Here is a 22,222-nt window from a genome sequence, read left to right on the forward strand (position 1 = left end):
ATGATGGGAAGATTAATTGAGACCCTGAGGACTAGAATCGCAAGACAAATCTTAAGAGGTTTGGGTTTATTACAGAAGATTCACCAGGGGAGCAGAGGCCAATCCCTTCTAGTAGGAGGGTTTTCTTGAGGTTACATATCTAGACCTTCGCTGGACCGGATTCAAGATGGTGACATTCCTGATCTGGACTGGATTTCCCCAAGGGTGGGAGATCCACGGGCTCACTCCCCACCCTGGTGGCCAACACATGCTTTCTAAGAGGCGGTTTGGGACCTCAACCCCCGAGATTCAGGGCTCAGTCTAGGCTAGGGTCTCTGTGAGAGGCTCACCGGTCCACTGGAGGGTTGAACACACAACGTTGGTCTCACTAGCTAGATGTGTCCACGCTGATGTGCCTGGATTCTGTCACCGGCAGGGTTAAGGAGTCAGAGGAGGGATCTTGGTCTCCAAATCTCAACCCCCACCACCGCCCCCACAACCCTGGATGAAAATTCCTTCTCCAGCATCCCTGCTAAGTGTTTAGTTACATACTTGCTTGTATAACCTCAGTGGAGAGGAACTCCCGGCCTCCAGGTCAGCACGGGTCGTTCTTGAATTGTTGTAAACATTTCCTAAGTTGTGCTGAAACTTGGAACCAACTCTCCAGAAACTGCCCCCATTTCCATCTGTTCTGGCTCTGCTGTTGGTTCCTTAGACACAAACTCTTCTCAGCAGGGGTGTGCAGGCAGCAATCATTTTCTGCAGCCTTCTGCCTGCCCTCACAGAGGTCCAAGCTCCAGGTGACAGGGCAGGAGTGTTCCCTCCTCATTCTGAACTATGGGCCCTGTCTGGCTCATATAGCCTTGGAGAGGTTGCAGCCCTTAGTAGCCCATCATCCTACTTCAAACGGTTTGCAGTCTTCAGTCACGTGACTGGTCTTGGTCACGTGATCTGGTTCTTGGTCATGTGGCTTGGCATTGCTCACGTGATCCTGGTGGATTGAGGGCTCTTTGAAGGCACGTACCGTATGCAATTCATCTCAGTGTTTTCAGCTCTGGCCCAGGCTGGGCAGTAATCCAAAGAGAAGGAACCAGCAAATGATGTCCAGTTGGTTTCTTACCCAAACGCAGGATCTTAACTCACTCGTATACTGTCTCATAGTTATTCTTTCCTTCCACAAGGTTTTCTTTTCCTTTGACATTCCCTCATTGGCTAGCTAGCTCTCAGAGGGCAGGGGGATGGAGTGTTTCTCAAGTAGCAGATTGTGATTTGTTTAAAAATGTTTTCTTTGTAAGCACGGCACATGCTTGTACTGCCTGTTCAATAGAAAAATTGATAAATATTTTTAAACTAAAAGAAATATGTGCTTATTTAGGAAAAATTGAAAAATAAAAAGTAAAAAAAAAAAAAATCCATTATCCCACCATCCAGAGAAAACCACAGCAAACATTTTGTTTTTCCTTCCAGTACATTCCCCTTTCTCCCCCACTGTTGTTTTTCACAAAGCTAAGGTGGCATGGAGTCTTGCTGGTGACCAAGTTCGGTGGCTTTTGCATTATGCCCCGTGAAGCCTTCTGGCGCTGGGGGTGGAGTAGAGAAGTGGAGATCTGGACCCCCCAGTTTGCTTCAGCCAGAGCCAGTCCACTTTCACCCATTTTGCAGATTGGTCTCCTAAGGAAAGTTTCACAGCATAAAAAGATCTCATTGTTTAATAACAAAAGTTTAAAACCACCACTCGAGGGTTCATTGTCTCCCCCTGTTTCATGCTGTTCCATCCCCATCTGGCTCGTGGTTATTGGTCCCACTTCCAGTCTGAGGCCAGCTAGAAATCTGTTAACTACACCACCCCTGTGCTTGCCCCTGGGGTTGGGTCATGGAGCCTGCCTTCGCCACCCCCGCTTCACTAGCCCACAGTCTTAGAGCTGCTGTCTTGAGAGCTGTGGGTTCCCTACATGGTTTGTTGTCCTACCAGCATCTCCCTCCTCCCCAGATGTCCTCTGCCCCTGGTGCTCCCTTGAGCTCCTGGGCCAGCTGTACTCTGCTCCATGACCCAATGAGGGAAGGTTGGCAAGACATATTCCCAGTGAGCCTATCAGAGCTCTAGGGACTGCTGCTTCCTTTTCTAGGTGCTCTTAAAACATTTACTTGTTAATTTGCACTAGGATTTGGCTGGGAATTACATCAACCCCCTGGTTACCACTTTGAAAACTCAGGTGACATTTGCCACCTGCAGTTTTTTGACTTCTCTTCCTTTCTCCATAGATACTCAAAACAACTCAGTCATTGGGCCTGCAGCTCCCTTCAGGGTCCTAGAATCCAGTTCTGCTGGGCGTGGAGACTTGAACTCACACAGGGCACCTGTGCTTGAACCCGTAGAATGTCGGGGCTCTCTGAAGAGGGAATGTAGGGCAACTCCCTCCCTTGGCAGCAGCGAGGAGAGGGTGCTCAAAACCATCCTCTGAATAGGGGATTCACCCCACCCACAGGTCTTTTCATGGCCTGTATCCTCCTACATGAGTGTTATCTTCTTTATGGGTTTACCTGGGGGCTTGGGCTGTGGCCTGAGCTCCCCTGCCTGTTGCTGAATGAGGCTTTGGTCCTTCCAGGGTTATCTCATGCATCCCACACCAGAACAAGTCATAGCAAAGACATTGGATTCATCAAAAGAACCCAGTTTGTTTATGTGCTCACTGAGGATTTGATCATCTGTAGAGACTTTAGAGGACATGTAATAACGTCTTGAGCTGGGCCCAGCTCTGCTCAGTTGACCTCAGGGATGATAATTGGGGTGGGGATGGCTGCCAGGGGCTGGTAGCATGGAGGAGAAATGGCGTGGTCAGCTCCAGCCAGGGACACACAGCACCTGCTCAAGGGCTCCAGCAACTGGTGGCAAGAGAGATGGAGGATATTGGGCTCTGCAGCCAAGCTGGGGTGATGCTTTGCTTGGGCCCTGAGGATGGGTGATGACCTTGGCTTTTGTCTCAAGAGCAGCATGGCGCATCAGGAATTAAAAGGAATGATCACGATTTGTGCCTTTCCAAGGCTGTGATTAAACAAAAATAGCCTCCATTCTTCAGCCAGCACGAGGAGCCATGGGGAGCTGGGCGGGCCACTGGTCCCTAAGCCAGGGTCGGAGCTGGCAGGGGTGGTGCGAGCAGATGCTGTGGCAGCTAGATTGTCTCAGGGCAAAATATTGTCACAAAACCAGCTGCGGGTTCACCTCACCCCAATTCTGGGCAAGGCCAGGAACCTGCCTGAGTAGGGCCTTGCAAATAACAGTTATCAGGAAGTGGGAGGAAATAGCCCGACGATGCGATTCTCGGGCCCCTCGCATGTGGCCCCCCTGCCCCCCAGAACCTCCAGTCAGCAGCTTTTGTCACTAGAGGCTCTGGGGAGGCCTCTGGAAGAAGAACCACAAAGTCCAGGCCACGAAGCTGATGCCAGGCTGTTCTAGAACCCCCTGGAGGTGCCCCTGATGCCAGTTCCCCGGGGAATGTTCAAGAAATGTGCTTCCCAGTGGATGACACTTCTCTGAACCTGATTTCTCCCTGGAATTTCATGCTTAGAGGTGTCTCACACACCATGTGCACCCCAGGGTCTTCATTGACAATATGTTTTCACAAAAACACCATGCTAGGTCCCGAAAACTGAAAAGCCCCAGCCCTGCTGTCAAGGGGGAAATAGACAAGTAACCCCCAGAATAAACCAGACCCAGCTCAGAAAATTGACACTCTCCACCTGGGTAGGTCTGAGGAGGCTTTCCAGAGAGGATGACATTCGACAGGGTTTTGAAGGACAAGGAGGAGTTTGCCAGTCAGTAAAGGGAGGAAGGGCGTTTCAGGTCGAGGGCTCAGTAGGAGCAAAGTCATGGAGGAATGAAAGGGTTGTGTCTTGTGGGTGAGGCAGAGCCAGTAGCCTCAGTCACTGTGGAGAGAGCATCTCTGGTTTTTATGAGCCCAGCACTTCTGGGTGAGGTGGTGTGTTAGTTAGATTCAGTTGTCAACTTGGCCAGGTGAGCATACCTAGTCTTGTTGCTGCGGACATAAACCAACGGTATGTGAACCTCATCTGTTGCTAATTACATCTGCAGCCGGCTATGAGGCGTGTCTGCTGCAATGAGTGACATTTGACTTAATTGGCTGGTGCTTAAATGAGAGACCACAACGTAGCACAGCTAAGCAGCTCGCCATTCCTCATCTCAGCACTCGCAGCTCAGCCCAGGCCTTTGGAGATGCAGAAGGAAGTCACCCCGGGGAAAGTTGTTGGAACCCAGGGGCCTGGAGAGAAGACCAGCAGAGACCATCTTGTGCCTTCCACGTAAGAAAGAACCTCAGTGGAAAGTTAGCTGCCTTTCCTCTGAAGAACCAACAAAATAAATCCCCTTTTATTAAAAGCCAATCCGTCTCTGGTGTGTTGCATTCCGGCAGATAGCAAACCAGAACAGGTGGCTTCTAGGCTGCCTGTCTACTTGTCTACAGAGGTCTCCACTAGGAACGGAGACGTGCCTTCCTTGTGGGCTTGCTTTGTGGGTCCTGTTAGTGAGCTCTCTAGGGGTCAGAATCTTTTGGGTAGGCAATGTACCCCCTCTTCCCTCTCCCAGAGCAAAGCATCTCTGGCTTTTGTGGATTGCAGAAAGGAAGTGATCCTCCATCTCCAGATAGCCTAGGAGGTGAGGCTTTCCTCCGCTTGCTGGGAGGAAGTGAGGGATGCCAAGGACAGCCTTGCCCAGTCTCTGGCCTGCAGCTCCCAACCCCACGGAGTCAGAAACCACCTCAGCATCATTCAGATCCAGGAGGCAGCACCTGTCCACCTATTCAACGCCCGGAGCACGGCCTTGGGCCCCGAGGGAGCTGACCACAGGCAGATTAAGGATGTGGGTGCTCCTAGGTCTTTGCAGTCAGTGACGGAGCAGGACCCAGCCCCCACCTAACGGAGGGCATGGTGCCCAGGAGACGGCAGGGCCCTCATGTCTTCCCTGCAACTTATTTATAGCCTCGCTATGGTAATTTGTGGCAATCACAGCATTTAATCCTGTAATCACACTGCAAGCAGACACCCAGCCCAGCGAGGCCTGGGAGCCAGCCAGGGCTAAGGGAGGGACTGGGCGGCGGGGCGGGTGAGTGTGGGGGAGGTGATGTCCCCAAGGCCTCCGCCCCATCTTGTCAGCTGTGACCCCGGCTCCGTGCGCGGCCCCCCCCCCCATAAGAATAATAAAAGAAACGGAATAGAAGCTAATACTTAAATAGCACTTGCTATGTTCCAAGCCCTATTCTAAGCTCTTCATTTGTATATATATTAACTCATCCACCCACACTGCTGCCCTGTGAGGTGGCTACTATTACGCCCATGAGGAAATGAGGCACAGGTCCCACGGACGGACAGTAAGAGCCAAGGTTTGGACTCAAGCATTCCGGCTCCGAGATACCAGCTGCTAACCACGCCCTCCCCCGCCCCCCGCGGGGAGGGGTCTCACAGGCTCCGCCCCACGCTCAGCCCCGCCCACATCCGCGAGTCCCTCGGCCGGCGCTGAGGCAGCATCTTGACGATGGCCACATCTCGACGTCGCAGGGCCGTGAAGTCCCTTGGGAGTTGCTGGCATTTTTTTTTTGTTTCGCCGATGGTGGAAAGAGAGCTGGAGGGGTCCATCTGGATTGATCTTCCAGGCTCCACTTGCCATCTGTGCTTCCATTTCTTCTCCCGCAGGACCGGTATTGGCGCGCCCACCTCCCTGGAAATTTAGGCAGGGCGAAGAGGGGGCAGGCACGTTGTGGAGCCCCGTCCTCGGCGCACTGTGGGGGGGGGAGGGGGCTAGGGGGCTATGTCTGTGGTTCTGAGCAAGTGCCATGCCGGGGTCCCTCAGCCCAGGCTCCTATTCGTTCTTCATAAGTATGTGTCCTGGGGCAAGTGACCTGGTTATTTGAGCCTCGGTCTATACAGTGGGGCTAATAACAAGAAAATTTAAACTCAGAGGGCAATTACGGTGACTGGAGGAGATAATAGGTCTAAAGCACTTACTGCGTTAATAAGTGCTCAGTAAAATTGAGCCGTTACTGTCATCTTTTATTCTCATCCTATCCCAGGGCTCCTCTGCCTTCTCCTTCTCAGTATCCAGCCAGGCCTGGGGCAAGGTCTACAGGAAGTTGGAAATAAGGCAGGGAAGGAGCCAGGGCTCAGAGCAAGTTTTTCCTCCTCCTTCTAAAAGCCAAACCTCTCCATCACTTAGGAAACGATTTCCTGTCTGTGTGGGCAGCAGCTCGGAGCTCATAAAGCAGTTACCCTTAGACCAGGGCTGAGTCTGTGAGGACAGAATATTTCAGAAATGCAACTTCCCTGTTGAGCAAAGCTTCTCAATTGGAATTCTTCGCAGCTGCACCCTCCCCTGGCATTCGTAGTGGCTGAGGGGATGTTGACTCTGACACAGGCTGGTGAGGGCTTCCAGATATAGTTGCCACCTGCTGGGTCACCCCCAAAGCCCCCGAGAAGGACCCTGCCCCAGATGGGAGGGACTCCTAGCACGGTTCAGTAGGCCCGCGGGAGAGGTGGGAGAGTGTGAAGAAGGAAAGGGACTTGACTGGATGGGCTCCTTTAAGAGAAAAGTGAGTTCCCTGTTGTTGGAGGCAAACAAGTGGCTCACAGTCAAGCTGTGTGGTTGAGGCACACCGAGGACAGGGACGCAGTACTTGTCTTACGGAGAAAGGAGAGGCGAGGCCGGCTTGATGAGCTCAGGATGGCAGACATCATTTGGGATGTGGCCTGATGTCTTTGAGGTCTTGCTCCACCTGGGAATCCAAGTAGTGACATTAGGATTTACATTTAGGTGTTAGATTAAGGGTCAACACACTTTTCTTTGCAGGACCAAATAGTCGCTATTTTAGGCTTTGTGGCAACGACTTAACTTTGCTGTTCCAGTAAAACTTTATTTACAGCAGGTGGTGGGCTGGATTCGGACCATGGTTTACCAACCCCTGTGTTAGAGGAATGAGGGCTCGTGGGGGGCTGGGGGCCAAGAAGCACTTCCTGGAGGAGGATACTTGGACCCAGGAAGCTAAGAGAAGACACCAGAGCGCATTCCTGGCATTGGGAGTCTTCGCTGCAAGAGCTCATGGGTAATAGCACTCCTTGAGGGTCCCCCTTCCCCTGGATTTTGCTCCCATAATTCTTCGTTGCCTTACTATATCCCTGACAACTTCCAACAGATGTGTTCCTTTTTTAAAAACTGTGATAATGTATATATATATATATATATATATAGCATGAAATTGGCCATTTTAACCATTTGTTAAGTGTACAATTCAGCGGCATTAATCTTATAATGTTGCATTACCATCAACACTTTCCATCATTAAAAACTTTTTCGTTCCCCAAAACAGAAACTTTTAAAGCAAAGACTCCCCATACCCTCTCCCCTCAGTCCATGATAATCACTCTTCTTCTTTCTGTCTCTGTGAATGTGCTTCTATTCCAGATGTTTCACGTAAGTGGAATCATACAATATATGCCCTTTTGTATTTGGCTTATTTCTCTTAGCATATGTTTTCGAAGTTCATCAGTATTGTAGCATAGATCAGAACTTCATTCCATTTTATGGCTCAATAATATCCTCTTGTTTGGATAGAGCATATTTTGGACATTTCATTGGTTTGGGGGCATATAAGCAAAATGTGGATTTGCCAGGTTGTATGGTAATTCTGTGTTTAACTTTTTGAGGAACTGCCAAACTCTTTTATACAGCAGCTGCACCATTTTACATTCCCACTGGTAATATATGAGGGTTCCAGTTTCCCCACATCCTCCCCAGCATTGTTGTTTTTCATTTTTATAAATAAAAAATAGCCATCCAGTAGATGTGAAGTGGTACCTCATTGTGGTTTGAATATGCATTTCCCTAATGGCTAATGATCTGGAGCATTTTTTTCATGTGCTTCTTGGTCATTTGGCATATCTTCTTTAGAGAAATGTTTATACAAGTCCTTTGCCCGGTTTTAAGTTGGGTATTTGCCTTTTTGTTGTTCAGTTGTCGAAGTTCTCTCTATATTCCAGATGTTAGACCCTTATCAGGTATATGGTTTCCAAACATTTTCTTCCATTTCGTACAAGGGCGCTGCTCTTGTAGTTGCTGTGGTAGTGAAGAAGGCAGCATGGTGCTTTTCTAGGGCATCGCTCTGTGGCCTCAGTATTAGTCAGGACCCAATCCCGCTTGCCTCCATTTCATTAGGAAGAGAAAGAGCTTCCTGTTATGTTGATTTCCAGGATAGGGGACTGGATGGGGTGACCCTTGCTAGCTCCAGATGGCTCTCTAATTCCAGCTCTCCTATAAGTGAAGCCTCCCCCAAATCATGGGGCCAGCTGGGCCCCAGGCAATGCCCGGTCACCGCAGGGAAGCCTGGAGATGCTCAGTGCTCCTTCTGTCCCCTTCACAGGAGAACTGTACCGGGTTTCCTTGAGAAGACAGAGGTTCCCAGCCCAGGGAAGCATCGAGATCCACGACGACAGTGAGGTGGGCTGGATTTCTGAGGGTGTCTGGGCCTCCATCTCTACAATCAGGGTTTTAGGAAGAGCCCTGGGCTGGTGCGCATGCTGCCTGGTTTTCACCTCAGCTCTTCATTTGACTTGTGGTGTGACCCTGGGCAGGTCACTATCCTTCTCTGGGCCTTAGACTCCCATATGAACCAAGGGGTCTCCTGGGACCTTTCCAGCCCTGACACCGGGGGGCTTGCCCCTCTGGCAGTCCGTGCCCTCACACCGAATGCACGGGAGGCTCCATCCCGTGGGGAGTGGACAGCAACCCCACCGTGGAGTGGAGACAGGCGGGGCACAGTGCCCGAGTCGGAGGCCGCTGTGTCCCATGCGTCTGCATCTCTGTGTCTTCCACCCCTTATCCCTGCTGCCCGTCCTCTCTCTCCCCTCCCCTCGCCCTCTCAGGAAGGCTGCCCGCAGCGCTCCTGCAAGACGCACGTCCTCCTGCTTGTGCTGCACGGGGGGAACATCTTGGACACGGGCTCGGGGGACCCGTCCTGCAAGGCGGCCGACATCCACACCTTCAGCTCCGTGCTGGAGAAGGTCACCCGCGCCCACTTCCCCGCTGCATTGGGCCACATCCTCATCAAGTTCGTGCCCTGTCCTGCCATCTGCTCTGAGGCTTTCTCTCTTGTCTCACAGTGAGTCAGTCTTTACTGGGTTGGTCAGTAGCTGGGGACGGGGGTGTGACGCGGAGGGGCTGCCATGCTATGTGTGTACACCTGATGGACCATGGGCACCACTGGTTGGAAGGGGGCAGTAAGGTAGAATCCACGGATGCATACGCTCCCCTGGAGCTGGGTGCTGCCTGGGCCCCCGCGATGACTCAGAGCCTCTCTCTGGGCTCAGTCGGCCCAGATGAGGAACGGGTGTTGAGAGGTTGAGCAGATTCCCCACATTCGCCAGCTAGCAGAGCCAGGATGGAAACCCAGGCAGCCTCCCTCCAGGGCCCACATGCCTACAGCCCAGTAGGAACATATGCTGTCGCGGGGGTAGCCCAGGGCGTAACAGACACTCAGAGGCAAAGTGCAATTCTACCTATGTGAATCAGGGAGGACTTCCTGGAGGAGGTGACTTTTGAGAGCAACATAGCCCGGCTAGTTGTGTGGACTCACAAGTCAGCCCGGCTGTGCGTCCTTGGGGAAGTCATGCAGGCCGTCAGTTTCCATTTCCTTATCTGCAAAATAGGCAGCATGGTAATAATAACTACCTCAGAGAGTGGATGTGAGGGTTCGGTGAGACAGTGTATATGAAGCACCTGGCACGGCACCTGACATATGCTAGCTGTGATGGGTGTCATCAGCCTCTTTGGTGAAGAGGTCCTTCCCACTGGACTCAGGAGGGGGCATTCCTACTCCCAGCAGAGAACGGGGCAGGAGGGGTGTAAAGTGGGGAAAGATGGAATCACCAAAGACCCCTCGTCCCTGGGAATCGAGGCAGCACCCCCACCGGCTCACTCTGGCAGCTCCTCCCTTCCCTTGGGCCTTGGTCCTTCATTCAGACCTGCTCCTGTACCTGTGGGGGATAAACTGAGAGACCAGGAGCCCCTTTGGGACCTGGGGACCTAAGGGAGATCCCACCGTCTGTCCAGGACCTGAGGGCTCCGGCCACCCCCGAGGCCTGACGCCTGCCCGGCTGACCTAGCCCTGGAGGTGGGAGCCTGCAGCCAAGTGGCAACCCTGGCAGCTCACAAATAATAACATGTGGACAAGGCCCTAAGCACCTGCAGGGCCACATCTAACAGATCATTTGACAAACTGCTGGGCCTGGAAGCTGGGACACTGGGAACTTTCTGCCGTTCTGGGTGAGAGGGAGGCAGGGGGCACCCCTCCTGCCCTGGCCATCTCTCTCGCATCTGCTTTGTTAGAGCCTCGAGGCTTCTGCAGAGACAAGCCCTGGGCAGAGTTGTGTGGGGTTGGGCATCCCAGCATGGTGCCGGGGTGTGGGGGGCAGCTCCCGAGCCCCCGAAGAACAGGAGCTGGTGCTCTGTCAGCTGTGGCCTTGTGAAGGGGCTCAGCTGAGCAGCCCCCGTCCCGGCTCCCAGCAGGGTAGGCTCCCCGCCTTGGGAGCTTCCAGCTTGGAAAGGGGAGAGCATGGGGACAGCGAGCAGGCAGCTCCCTTTCCTTCTCTGGATCTCACTGGACCTTTCTTTCTGTCTGGAGGAGAAAGGAATCTTTCCTTTCTGCTCTGTGCTAGGAGCAGAGGCCATCTCTGATTTATGTGTGTTCCTGGGACATATCCAGGGCAGATTTCAATCAGAGTTGGAAGGAAGGAAGGAAGCAGATTAGGTCAGTAGTTCCCCAACCTGGCTTGTGGCCCAAACCCCGGTAGGATTCTTGTTTAACAGCAGGAAGTCCAGGCCTCAGCCCTGGAGGCCTGAAAGGGGCCTGGCGGAGCCCAGGAATCTGCATCTTTCACGGCTGCCCGTCGCTTACACTGGGCAGCGGATTTGGGGAACCACGGAGCTCGGGACAGCTCACTTCCCTTCACATTCTAACGGTTGGAGAGTTGGCTGTGCGCGTTCATGATCAGTTTCAGCGCAGTCCCACACCCCCTCCATCCTCTGGACATCTGAGCTCGGGGCCCGGGTCACCCAGCCCAAGCCCCTGTCTCCAGAAAGACGGATGGCTTGCGGCTGGAGGGAACCTCTCCCCCAGGCAGCTCCTGGCCGGGGCCGTCAATCAGCCGGTAATCACTGCTGGGAGGAAGCTGTTTCTCAGCTAATTAAAATCTCCCCGACTGCAATCGAGGCCTGTTTCCTCTCATTTGTGTGTTTTTGGAGATGAGGAATGGCTGGCGGGTCCGTCCTTGCACACCGTGAGGACTCTGCCATCTGCCGCGGGTGCCCCAAACCCTGCCACCTGCCCAGGTTTCTGTCGGGTCTGCAGTGGGGTCTGCTGTGGCCCCTCGACCAGCTTGAGCCTGAGCTATGGGGGAAGGGCAGGCTCTGGGCAAGAACGCCCCAGAGGACAGAAGCAGGCCCTGGAGAGGGGGTCACCCATGGGTGTTCAGTCCTCAGCCCCAAACCCAGAGAGGGAGGGACTTCCTGGTGGGGAGGTAGGGGAGGAAGGGCCAACCATGCAAAGGCTGGACAATCCACTGGTTATAGGGATGCCGTGGGGAAGGTTCTCTTCGTCCTTTTCCAGTCACTGCCCTTTCTCAAAGCTGATGAATGCTCTGGCTCCTTCCCCAGAAAAATGGACACAAGATATCATGCATGCAGCTATGTGCCCACCGCCAAGCAGCACTGACCCCCATGCCTGGCATGCTGTCTCTCCTCCTTTCTCAGCTTCGCCAAGACCTTCCTTAAAGCTCAGTTCAAAGCCCTCTTCCCCCAGGAAGTCTGCCTTGATGACACGCCCCACCCTGGTGCACACCAGGTGGCTCCACGCACACTATCATGTAGGGTCAAGCAGGGTGTCCTGTCCACTAGGTGTCCTGTGGGGCCAGGCAGAAGAGGGCAGACAAGCACTGTCTACTATGAGCTGCCAGTACTACCTACCCACCACCCCGTGCCCTCCTGCCTGTGTTTTGTCTCATCTGCCTCCTGCCTGGGTCCTCCGCCCCGCTGGAGCCGGGGGCCCAATTCTTGCCAGCTTGTGCTCTCTTCTGTCCAGCCCTCAGCCCCAAACCCGCCTACCTGCCTGCTCCTGGCCAGGCTTACCCTGGGCCCCCTGTCTGCAGCCTGAACCCCTACAGCCACGACGAGGGCTGCCTCAGCAACAGCCAGGAACACGTCCCCCTGGCTGCCCTGCCCCTGCTGGCCATCTCCTCCCCGCAGTACCAGGACGCTGTGGTCACCGTCATTGAGCGTGCCAACAGGGTCTATGGAGAGTTCCTCAAGTCCCCTGACGGGATTGGCTTCAGCGGGCAGGTAGGACAGCCCCCCTCACCTCCCCTGCCCTGGCCCTCACCTGGGAGTGGGGTTGAGGTCTGCTGGAAGGGTCCGACCGGGCTGTTCTGGAGCCCTAGCGTCTGAGAGGAAGGAGGCTTTGGAGATCCTTGGGGCTGTCCTCGTTTTACAGATAGGAAAACCAGGGTCCACCGTCCTAATTCTGAGTTTGAGGTGATGCTGACCCTTGACCTGAGCCTGACCCCACTCCTTAGGCTGCCCCTGGCACAGGGCTAACCCCTGGTCCTGGGACCAGCACCCCTCCCTGCCCCTGGGCTCTCTGCACCTTCCTGGGAAACACGGGGGTGAGCGGCGGGCGGCGGGCGGGACAGCAGCCCGGCTCTGCCTCCTGCAGGTGTGTCTCATCGGGGACTGCGTGGGGGGCCTCCTGGCCTTCGATGCCATCTGCTACAGCGCGGGGCCCTCGGGCGACAGCCCTGGCAGCAGCAGCCGGAAGGGAAGCATCAGCAGCACCCAGGTGGGGACCGGATGGTGGGGGGGGGAGGGGTCTGTCCCCAGGAGCCCTCGCCCAGCCCAGGGGTGCAGGAGCCTCTCCCAGGAGAGGCAGTGTCCGTGCTTTACACTGGCTCCAGGTTGTCTGCGTTACAAACAGTTCTGTTCCAGTCCTGGAAAGAGATTATGACGGGCGAGGAAACTGAGGGCCCAGGAAGGCCCCTTTAGACCGGGCCCCCCAGACCGCTGTCAGGAGCCCCGTGCATGCGGGGGGGCAGCCCTGCGCCCCGGGTCCCACCGTGATTGGGTTGTGGCCTCCACGTTCCTTTTGGAAGATGCATCTTAGGAGAAAGGGGCTTCTGGTGCCTGCTTTCTCCACAGGAGGCCAGGGGGAGGAGGCAGGGTCCTGGGGTCTCTGGTGACAGCGGCGCTCTCCTGCCCCGCGTCTGCTTGGCCCCGCAGGACACGCCCCTCGTGGCCGAAGGCTGCAGTCTGGCTGGCAGCAAGCGTCTCAGCAAAAGCAACGTAGATGTCTCCAGCATGCTGGAGGATGAGGAGCCCACGAGGCCGTTGCCGCGGAAACAGAGTGACTCCTCCACCTATGACCGCGAGGCTGTCAGCCAGCACCACGCCTTCCTGTCAAGGTGAGGCACCCCCCACCCCGCCCCGCTCTCCTCCTTCCCTCCAGCAAAGTGCCCACGGGACACAGGACCCTGGGCTCCCTGTCGCCCGGGCACCTGTGACCAGTCTTATCTCCCAGGCCCTTCCACGCGAGTCCATACCCCAAGTATTGAAGTGCTGGCACCAAGGCCACTTCCCACTGGCCCCAGCCAGCCCCACCTGTGCCTGATCCCTGCTCTACCTGGGCTCACCGAGACACTGGGGACCACTCTGAGCCTCAGCCTCATCTTCTGCTTCAAGGACAAGAACTGCCCAGTTCTTGAATGGTTTTTAAGACTTTTGTGAGATACCCCAGGTGTGTGCTTTTCTTATTTCTCAGATGAGAAGACGGAGGACCTTTCCCAGGGCCACCCAGCCAGGAACTGTTCGTAGACTAGGCAGGCCCCCCACTGATCTGTCCACCCTTGGACTTTCTAGAACAGACATGCTCGTCATCACTGGGTAAATGGATTACCTACACATTAGTTCAGGATAAAAATGGGTATTGAACACAGACCCAAATTGGAGGGAATACCTCCTTCCGTCTCTCTCCTCCCATTCTCTCTTCCTTTTCTCCTTCCTTCTTTCTTACCCAAGCAGTAAGTATGAGGTCATCACAACATTTGGAAAACATATTTCACACCTAGAGGGAACCACCGTTAACACTTCAGAACACCTCCTTTCAATATTTTTTTCACATGCTTTGCATATAGTTTTGCTTTAAAAAATCCTAACATTGTGGTCTTTCCCCATGTAATTAAAAACGGACAAATACTGGTGATGTCTTTAATGGTTATAAATTTTCTTTTAAGTGAGTGAATAGCTTACTTCAGCAATCCCAGAAATAGGTCACTTTGGCTTTTTTCACTTCTTCACTATTATAAATAGCACCACAGTGAACATCTCTGTGCATAGATAATTTGTGTCTATCAGGGTTATTTCATTCAGGGGGATTCCTGGAGGAGGAATAACTAGGTCAAAAGCTCTGCAGATTTAAATCTCTGAGTACTTAAAGCCATACTGACATTATTCTTTAGAAAGCAGCTGCATTCAAGTCAAGGCTGCAAGGTGAAAAGCTCAACATTTCTGGTTCATCCTTGAAAAATCCTTTAGGAAATCCCCAAATTTGGAGATTGACAAGACTTTGGGGACCTACAGCCGTGGGCCCACCCAGCCATTTTTCCCTCTGGTGGAGGGACAGATGGCTGTTTCTTTGGCAATTAAGTAGTTGGCGTGTGTGTCGGGACCACGCCGTACATGAAATATGTATTGTTAAACATCCGAGTCTCCTCCTTGCCGTGAGATGCTCATACCATGAGACGCCGGAGGCAGTGCCGGAACCGAGCATGCTCAATTCCCAGCTCTCGCTGACAGCAGAGGATGTGCTCGTGGGGTGGGGGAGAGCAGGGTGGGAGACTTCTCCATGCCACCTACATTTTCTCTAAAATTCTTTCTCCTCCGACTCTAGCTTTTCCGCTGAATTTGCATTCAGTTCATCCATAGCTCATGCCGTCCCTCTGTGTGGTTTTGCATTGTAAGCTGTGTCCGAATGCTAGCCGGAAGGTTCTGGAAATCCCCGCTTCTCCTTCTGATGCCCGTTGGCCCACTCTGCGTCTGTGGCTGAGCATGAGCTTGGACTCTTTTCGGGGTGGGGAGCGCCTGGAATGGGAATGTTTGAATTTCTGGGCACGGCTTGTGTTTTTCTCTCAAGCTCTGCTTTGCCTGCGGGCTGGAGGGGAGGGAAGCCTAAGCTGTTTGCGTCTGTGTCCGCATGTCGCCTGGATCATGAGTTACAGCTAAAGCCCTGAATCTGACGATGTCCAGGTGGCCTGTGAGCTGGCCAGGCTTCTCTCGTAGACCGCAAGGGAATTTGCAGTGGGGCTCTCCCCAAACCAGCCCGTCGGGGTCGGAGGCTTGGTGGGTAGGGACCCTCTTCTTCACCTGGGGGTAGGCAGACCACCCCCCCAGGGCCACAGCCTGCTTTTGTGCCTCAGGTGTTAGAGACGCACAGCCACATGCGTTGGTTTCACAATTCTCTGTGACCGCCTTCAGGCCGCAGTGGCAGGGTTAGGGCGCTGCAGCGGAGACCGGCCAGCCTGCCAAGCCTCCCCCGTGTCTCCCCCTCCTGCAGCATTCACTCGAGCGTGCTGAAGGACGAGGCTGAGCTCCCCGGGGCCGGGGGACCGCCGCTGCCCGACGTCAGCCCGGGGCGCTTCGACTTTGCCGTGTCTGACTTCTTCCTCTTCGGCTCGCCGCTGGGTCTGGTCCTGGCCATGCGGAGGACGGTGCTGCCTGGGCTGGACGGTGGGTGTGGCCGGATGCCCGGACCTCAGAGCCTGGGGAGCTGGGGCGGGGGGGGCGGGGGCGGAAAGGCACAGAGTTGGAGTGGACGGAGGGAGGAGAGGAGGGAGAGAAGGGAAAGGGAGAGGAGGGAGAAGGAGAGAGGCAGCAGCACCTGATCTCACTGTCCCTGTCGCATGTCCCTGGCTGACCTGTGGCCCCGTTGTCAGGTTGTTATTCCCTTTAGGAAAAGAAGCCATTCACCCTGTTGTATCCCCTTCCTTCCCCAGTACCCAGGCAGCCCCACTTGCAGACTCCCATGTGCCCCAGCCCACCTCAGTATCTGCAGCCTCGACTGCCTTCTCCCATCTCGCTGAAATACACACGGGAGGTGGCTTACCCCAGCAGGAGGTTTAGCCGTGACTCTGAGGGTCTGAGCATGGACCATCACCAGGCTGGAGGGCCCCTTGATGTCAGTGGACCAGTGGTTCTCAAACTTTTCTTCTTTTTACCCGCCCCCTACAATATGGAACAAATAGAAGTGAAGGGGTCTGGTCGAAATAGGGAAAGGGAGGCAGAACCCATATACCCCTTGGCTTCATGGCTGCCCCCGATGCCGCGAGTACCCCAGGGGTTTCTGAGGATGGAGGGTCCAGTCCCCTAACATGGAAGGACAGCGGGGCCGGCTGATCAGGCAGAGCCGAGCCCTGGAGGCCTCAGTGGAGACACCTGCTGGTGGGTGAGGGAATTGTTCTGCCAGCTCTCTCAAACCTCCGAGTCTGCCAATCTGGCCTGCAGACTGTGTTGTCCGGAGGTACTGTGGGGGCTTCAGAAAGGGGTAACTCACCTGACTGAAAGAACCTGGGCCCCTTTCATAGATCAGGTAGCAACCAAGCAAATGCTGGAAGCATTTATAGGCATTTGACCGTGGGAAATAGAAGAGGGGGAGCCTGCTTGGAGGGACAGCTTGAGCAAAGGCACAGAGCGAGGAAAACAGCAAGCCTATCTGGGGAATTGCAGACATTCACCATGGCTGCAGTGCTGGGTACCTATAGAGGTGCTCTTCCTTGAGGCAGGCTGGCAAAGCCTCGAATGCCACACTGATTTTCATGACTTTGATCCTATTGGAAGCAGGGAGCCATGGGAGGTTCTAGAGCAGGAGCATAGGCTGCTCAGAGCTGCACCCCGGGAAGGCATCCAGGGACAAGGGGGCAGGGTGCTATATATCCTTTCCACACACCCCACAGGTTTCCAAGTGCGCCCTGCCTGCAGCCAGGTCTACAGCTTTTTCCACTGTGCAGACCCCTCTGCCTCGCGGCTCGAGCCGCTGCTGGAGCCCAAGTTCCACCTGGTGCCACCCGTCAGCGTGCCTCGCTACCAGAGGTTCCCACTGGGCGATGGACGGTCCCTCCTCCTCGGTAGGCTTGCAGGGCCGAGAGAAAATGTGCTGAGCAGGCAGCTGGGTCCCAGCCAGGGGGACTCCGGGGCCACCCTCCCTGGTCCAGACCCTCCAGGCCATCAGCAAATGGAGTGTGTGGACTGAACCAAGCAGGGCCGTGTGTTCTTGGGAAAGGGGAGGACAGGAAAACAGCTGACTCACCTCAGAGCAGCCCACCTGCACTGTAGGAGGCACCTTGGAGCTCAGAGACCCAGGCTCTGCCCCTGGCAAGCTCCTGGCTGAGCTCATTGGGCGAGGGCTAGCGAACGCTCACTCAAGCTGTCAGACCTGATTATAAGTTCAGAGGTCCCTGCCAAGGGCTTTTCCCAAGTCCCAGCCTGGATGACAAAGGGGGCAAGGCAGGGGGTGTTTCATCTTGGCGGGCTTCATGGAGGAGGTGTAGGGCGTGGCAAGGACAAAGGCAGGTGGGTTTGGGGCTCGAGTATGAGTGAGCAGGCACCCCATGGAGTGGGGAGGGGGCAAGGAGAGCCTGGGAGGGGCAGTTGGGGCTTGGAAAGCAGAACCTTGGCTCCATACAGTTGAGAAGGTTGAATCTGAGCCTGCTCAGAGGTTTGGGTCTAGTGAGTGGGGGGCTGTGAATGTGGCTCTTTCAGGATTAAAAACTACCTCCTGTCCTCTCAGTGGAGACTTAATTTCCAAAGTCTTGCCTTGCCGGCAGCTTTAAGGTAGAAAGGGGCTCTAGATGCCTCCTTGTCCTATCCTAAAATGTGCTCCTCTTTGGTCAAGGGGACGCCCCTCCCCCCCAGAGCAACCCCTGACCCCCAGCTCCCGGCCTGGACTCCCCAGTTGGATGAACGAGGGCCTGGTGTGTCACCCCTGTGACCTAACCTGCTGCTCTCTGGGCCAGTCTCCCCAAGACTTCCTGGCAGCCTCTACTGAAGGATGGGGGTGATGGTAGGGACTCCTGCTCACAGCTCAGAGGAGGTGAAACGCAATGGCGTGTTACAGCAAAGGGGCCCCTTCAGGCCCCTCCCTAAGCGCCCAGCCCCTGCCCAGGAGCCACGCTTGCTCAGCCTTGACCCTGACATTTGCCTTCCAGCGGATGCCCTGCACACCAATAGCTCCCTCTTCCTTGAGGGCAGCTCCCGGGGCAGCCCACCACTCCTGGACGCCCCCGCCTCGCCCCCCCGGGCCCCGAGGTTGCAGCGGCCTGGGCGGAGGCTGAGCGAGAGCAGTTCCCACAGCGAAAGCTCCGGGTCCTCGGACAGCCTAGCACCTGTGGGCGCCTCCCGCAGTGAGTGAGGCGCTGCCTACCCTGGGGTGGGGGTGGGGGACCTCCCAGGGGGCTGCTGGGGGCAGAGCCCCCGGCTTTGGGGGGTGGGGTGGGGAGGAGGGGTGAGGGAGCTCCCCAGGGGGCATTCCTGTCTTTAGGGAGCTGTGGGTCTGTGGTGGGGAGACTTGGCTCAGCCCAAATCCTCACCCCTGGTCCAAAGGCACACCGTGACCTCTGACCCTGAACAGAACCTTGAACTCTGGCCCTGGACGAGGATGGCCCTGACCCCTGAGCCTGGCCTCAGACTGAGTTTGACCTCAGAGAGAGCCCTGGCTCCAACCCTGGACTGGACCCTGCCCTCCCCAGGCGCTGACTGAGCGCTGACCTCAGACAAAATCCTAATCCCACTGGGGATCCCTGCTGCTCAGCAGCCCTGGGGTTAGACTGGGGGTGTCTCGGTGGGCCCCATCCCCTATCCCAGGGACAGTTTGGAGCATGCACGAGAGCAGGGTTCTCAGGCACCCGCCGCTGGGTCCGTGTCCCGGGGGTCCCATGCCGCCTCCTGGGGAAGTCCCTGGGCAGGTCACGCGGTCCTCACCCGCCTCTCGGACCCGCAGTCACAGCCAGGTGGTGGGGCGCCAAGCGGATTGACTACGCCCTCCATTGTCCCGACGTCCTCACGGCCTTCCCCACGGCGGCCCTGCCCCACCTCTTCCACGCCAGCTACTGGGAGTCCACGGACGTGGTTGCCTTCATCTTGAGACAGGTAGAGGCTTATCTGGCCGGCCCTCCTGAGCGGTTTGGTCTTTTCCCTGGGAGCAAGAGAAGGCGCTTAGAGCATTTAAACAAGCGGATGGTGACGTGGTCCGACAACGTGCTTTATAAAGAACACTGGCTGCCGTGTGGCTGATGGGATGGCTCTTTCTGGAAAGTCAAATAGAAACTCACAGGAGCATGTGCCAGTGTCTCAGCTTGGAGATGGGGGCAGCAAGTTCCTGCTCCCTGCCGGGTCCTGTAAAATAGAAGGTGTAGCAGGAAGGCGGGTGGCCAAGGGGAGGCCGGGGGTGGGGATGGGTGGGGTGGAGGGGCCCTCAGATCGTGTACAGCCTTGATGGCCAGGATTTGGAGTTTGATTTCTTACAGGACTGTGTGAGAAGGTGCTGTAGGGTTTTGAGCACAGGATGGATGTCACCCGCCTTGTATTTTTCGATCTAAGAGACAAAGTGTAAAGCCCATTTTGAAGCGAGTAGGAGCCCTGCTTGTAGATCGCTTCTTGGACCAGGATGCTGGTGGGGGAAGCGCAAGAAACAGCTCGATCTGAGTTATGGTGTCAGGATTTGCTGACATCTGGGATGTGAAGGCACAGGGGTTGTCCAACAAAGCCTGTTATTGGTTGAGAAACTGGTGCTGTCATTTCCTAGGATGGAGCAGCTCGGGGAGGAGCAGGGCTGGGTGGGGTGCCTCTTGAAAAAGAGGCACCTTTATGTAGGGCATTGAAGGATGAGTAGGAGTTTGATATGCATACATTATGTATACCAGGGTCAGAGGGAGAAAGTGGGGCCACCAGATCCTGGATGGCAGCAGGAGCGATGGCCAAGGAGCTCATCCGGGTGGAGAAGTTGCAGGATGGGTCCTGAGGCTCTCTGGGATGACAAGGAGAAACTGCCAAAGGGGACTTGGCAGGGAACATCCCTTGAGTCAAGAGCAGGCAGAAGCAGGCTTCTGAGCTTGGCAGGATGGAAGTCAGGGGTCTTGGCAAGAACGGCTTCAATGGAGCAATGGGGATGGAGCTGAGCCAGCGGGCAGAGGAGAGGATGGGGTTCATTGGAGAGCACCAGGTATCAAGGGAGAGATTTTTTTTTTAAAGATGGGCAATGCAACACTATATTGGGGTGCAAAAGGGAATGATCTGGTCGAGAGGGACTATTCTATGATGCATGGTTAAGAGGGGGGAGTTGCTGGAGTGGCATCCTGTGATAGGTGGGAGGGACTAGAACTCAGGACTCCAGCCGGCCCTAGGTAGTAGCTGCCACAGGCAGGTCACCCACCCTATAGGAGGGATGGTAGAGAATGGGCACAGATGTAGGCAGCTGCTGAGTTCAGGCATGGAGGACAGAGGCTACTCCTGGGAGGCTGTGTGGGTTCTTATAGGGCCTTTTGGGAGCCTGGGCTCCAGCCCCAGCTGCCAGACAGGGGTGCAGGGAGATGGGTTCTGGGGCCCCTGCTTCCTGAAGATTCCAAGCTGGGAGTGAGGGAGGCCCGAGGGTAGCACCCAGCTGACCCCGAGCTGGTCAGTCCTGACCCTGGGAGGGAGGGAGAGGGCCTGACTGCCTGGCTCGGCTTTGCCAGGTGATGCGCTATGAGAGTGTAAGCATCAAGGAGAACGCCGGCTTGGATCCTGCGGCGCTAAGCCTGGAGAACCCCCGGGAGAAGTGGCTTCGTAAGAGGACTCAGGTCAAGCTGCGGGTATGTGTGTGTTGGGGTCCGATACTGTGGTCTAAGGGGCTGGGCTGCTCTGAAGGTTGGGACATCCACATGGCCAATCAGAGTTTTGATATACCCCTAAAAGCCGCCCCCTCCGCCTCACCTGCTAGAACTGCTGCTCAGGTGAGGCCCATGGCACTGCAGCGAGGTGGCTTGCAGGGTGGGTGAGATAGTATCCCATGGCCCAGCTCCATAGGAGCCCTGAATGGGGGCCCAGGGCATCGGGTGTGGGGAGAGGATGCCTGTCTATGGAGCGATTGCTAAGTGCCAGGCTTTTGTAGACATGGACGTGAATCAGATAGAATCCTGCCCAGGACCTGGGCTCATGGTCTGACTCACCATTGAGTATTGCCTGGTATGAATCAGAAAGGCACAGGTTAAGATGAATGTGGAGAGGAAGATCACCAGGGCAGGTGGCTTTCTTGAAGAAAAGGCAACTTTGTGTAGGGTATTGAAGGATGAATAGGAGTTTGGTATGCATACATTATGTATCAGCAAACAATCACCAGTGCCCAGTGTGTCCCAGGTCCTTTTGCTAGGGAGTAGAACATGGGATGTACTGATACAGCCATTGCTGTGGTAGATAGCCACAACCTGATGGGAAATCAGATTTGGACCCCAAGACCTGTCCAAAAAGGTAGAGGGTGATCAGTGCTCCATGATTAAACTCTTTAAAAACAGCTTTTTTGAGATATCATAGAATTCACCCATATGAAATGTACTATGCAGTGGATTTTAGTATAGTATGTTCATAGATATGTGCAGCCATTACTGTTCTACAGTCAATTGTAGAACATTTTAATCACCCCAAAAAGAAGCCGTGATTACAGCAATAGCAAATGCTTTCAAAGTTTAGTACTCAGTATGGCTTATAGTATTCATTATTAAATTCTACTTGTATGTGTGTGCATTTATCATTAAAATATACAGTTTGCACAGTACTTTTATGCCTAATGTTGGCATATGCATAATTTCTACACTGATTTAAAATGTTTTGGTTATATAAGTATATATATCACATTAGCAAATTGTGAATCATTGGTTTGATTCTTATTTCCAAGTTGTGTGAATTTACTGTTTTATGCTCTTGAATATAAAAAGGTTACTCAATGAATTTAGTTCCAAGTCAAAAATGTGCTTCAAAGCTTAAAAAAAAAGACAAAACGAAACAAAACAAATCCCTGCACCCTTTATTTGTCACCCTCCCACAAGCCCCAAGCAACCAATAGTCTAATTCCTGTCTCTATAGATTAGCCCATTCTGAACATTTCATATCAATAGAATC

General features: G+C 54.6%; 1 protein-coding gene across 2 annotated transcripts in view; it reads left to right on the forward strand.

Moving 5' to 3' along the window:
- The window catches only part of PITPNM3 (PITPNM family member 3), a 128,028-nt gene that overhangs the window by 76,952 nt on the left and 28,854 nt on the right, over positions 1–22,222 (forward strand). For both annotated transcript variants that reach the window (XM_077165610.1, XM_077165609.1), the window contains exons 5-14: positions 8,400–8,476; positions 8,902–9,137; positions 12,181–12,370; positions 12,744–12,866; positions 13,304–13,485; positions 15,633–15,805; positions 17,029–17,199; positions 18,280–18,474; positions 19,071–19,219; positions 20,803–20,919. In XM_077165610.1, the coding sequence (XP_077021725.1) occupies positions 8,400–8,476; positions 8,902–9,137; positions 12,181–12,370; positions 12,744–12,866; positions 13,304–13,485; positions 15,633–15,805; positions 17,029–17,199; positions 18,280–18,474; positions 19,071–19,219; positions 20,803–20,919 (1,613 nt within the window). The remainder of the gene's footprint in view (positions 1–8,399; positions 8,477–8,901; positions 9,138–12,180; positions 12,371–12,743; positions 12,867–13,303; positions 13,486–15,632; positions 15,806–17,028; positions 17,200–18,279; positions 18,475–19,070; positions 19,220–20,802; positions 20,920–22,222) is intronic.

Source organism: Tamandua tetradactyla, chromosome 6 (genome assembly GCF_023851605.1).
Source record: "Tamandua tetradactyla isolate mTamTet1 chromosome 6, mTamTet1.pri, whole genome shotgun sequence".
NCBI classification, from domain to species: domain Eukaryota; kingdom Metazoa; phylum Chordata; class Mammalia; order Pilosa; family Myrmecophagidae; genus Tamandua; species Tamandua tetradactyla.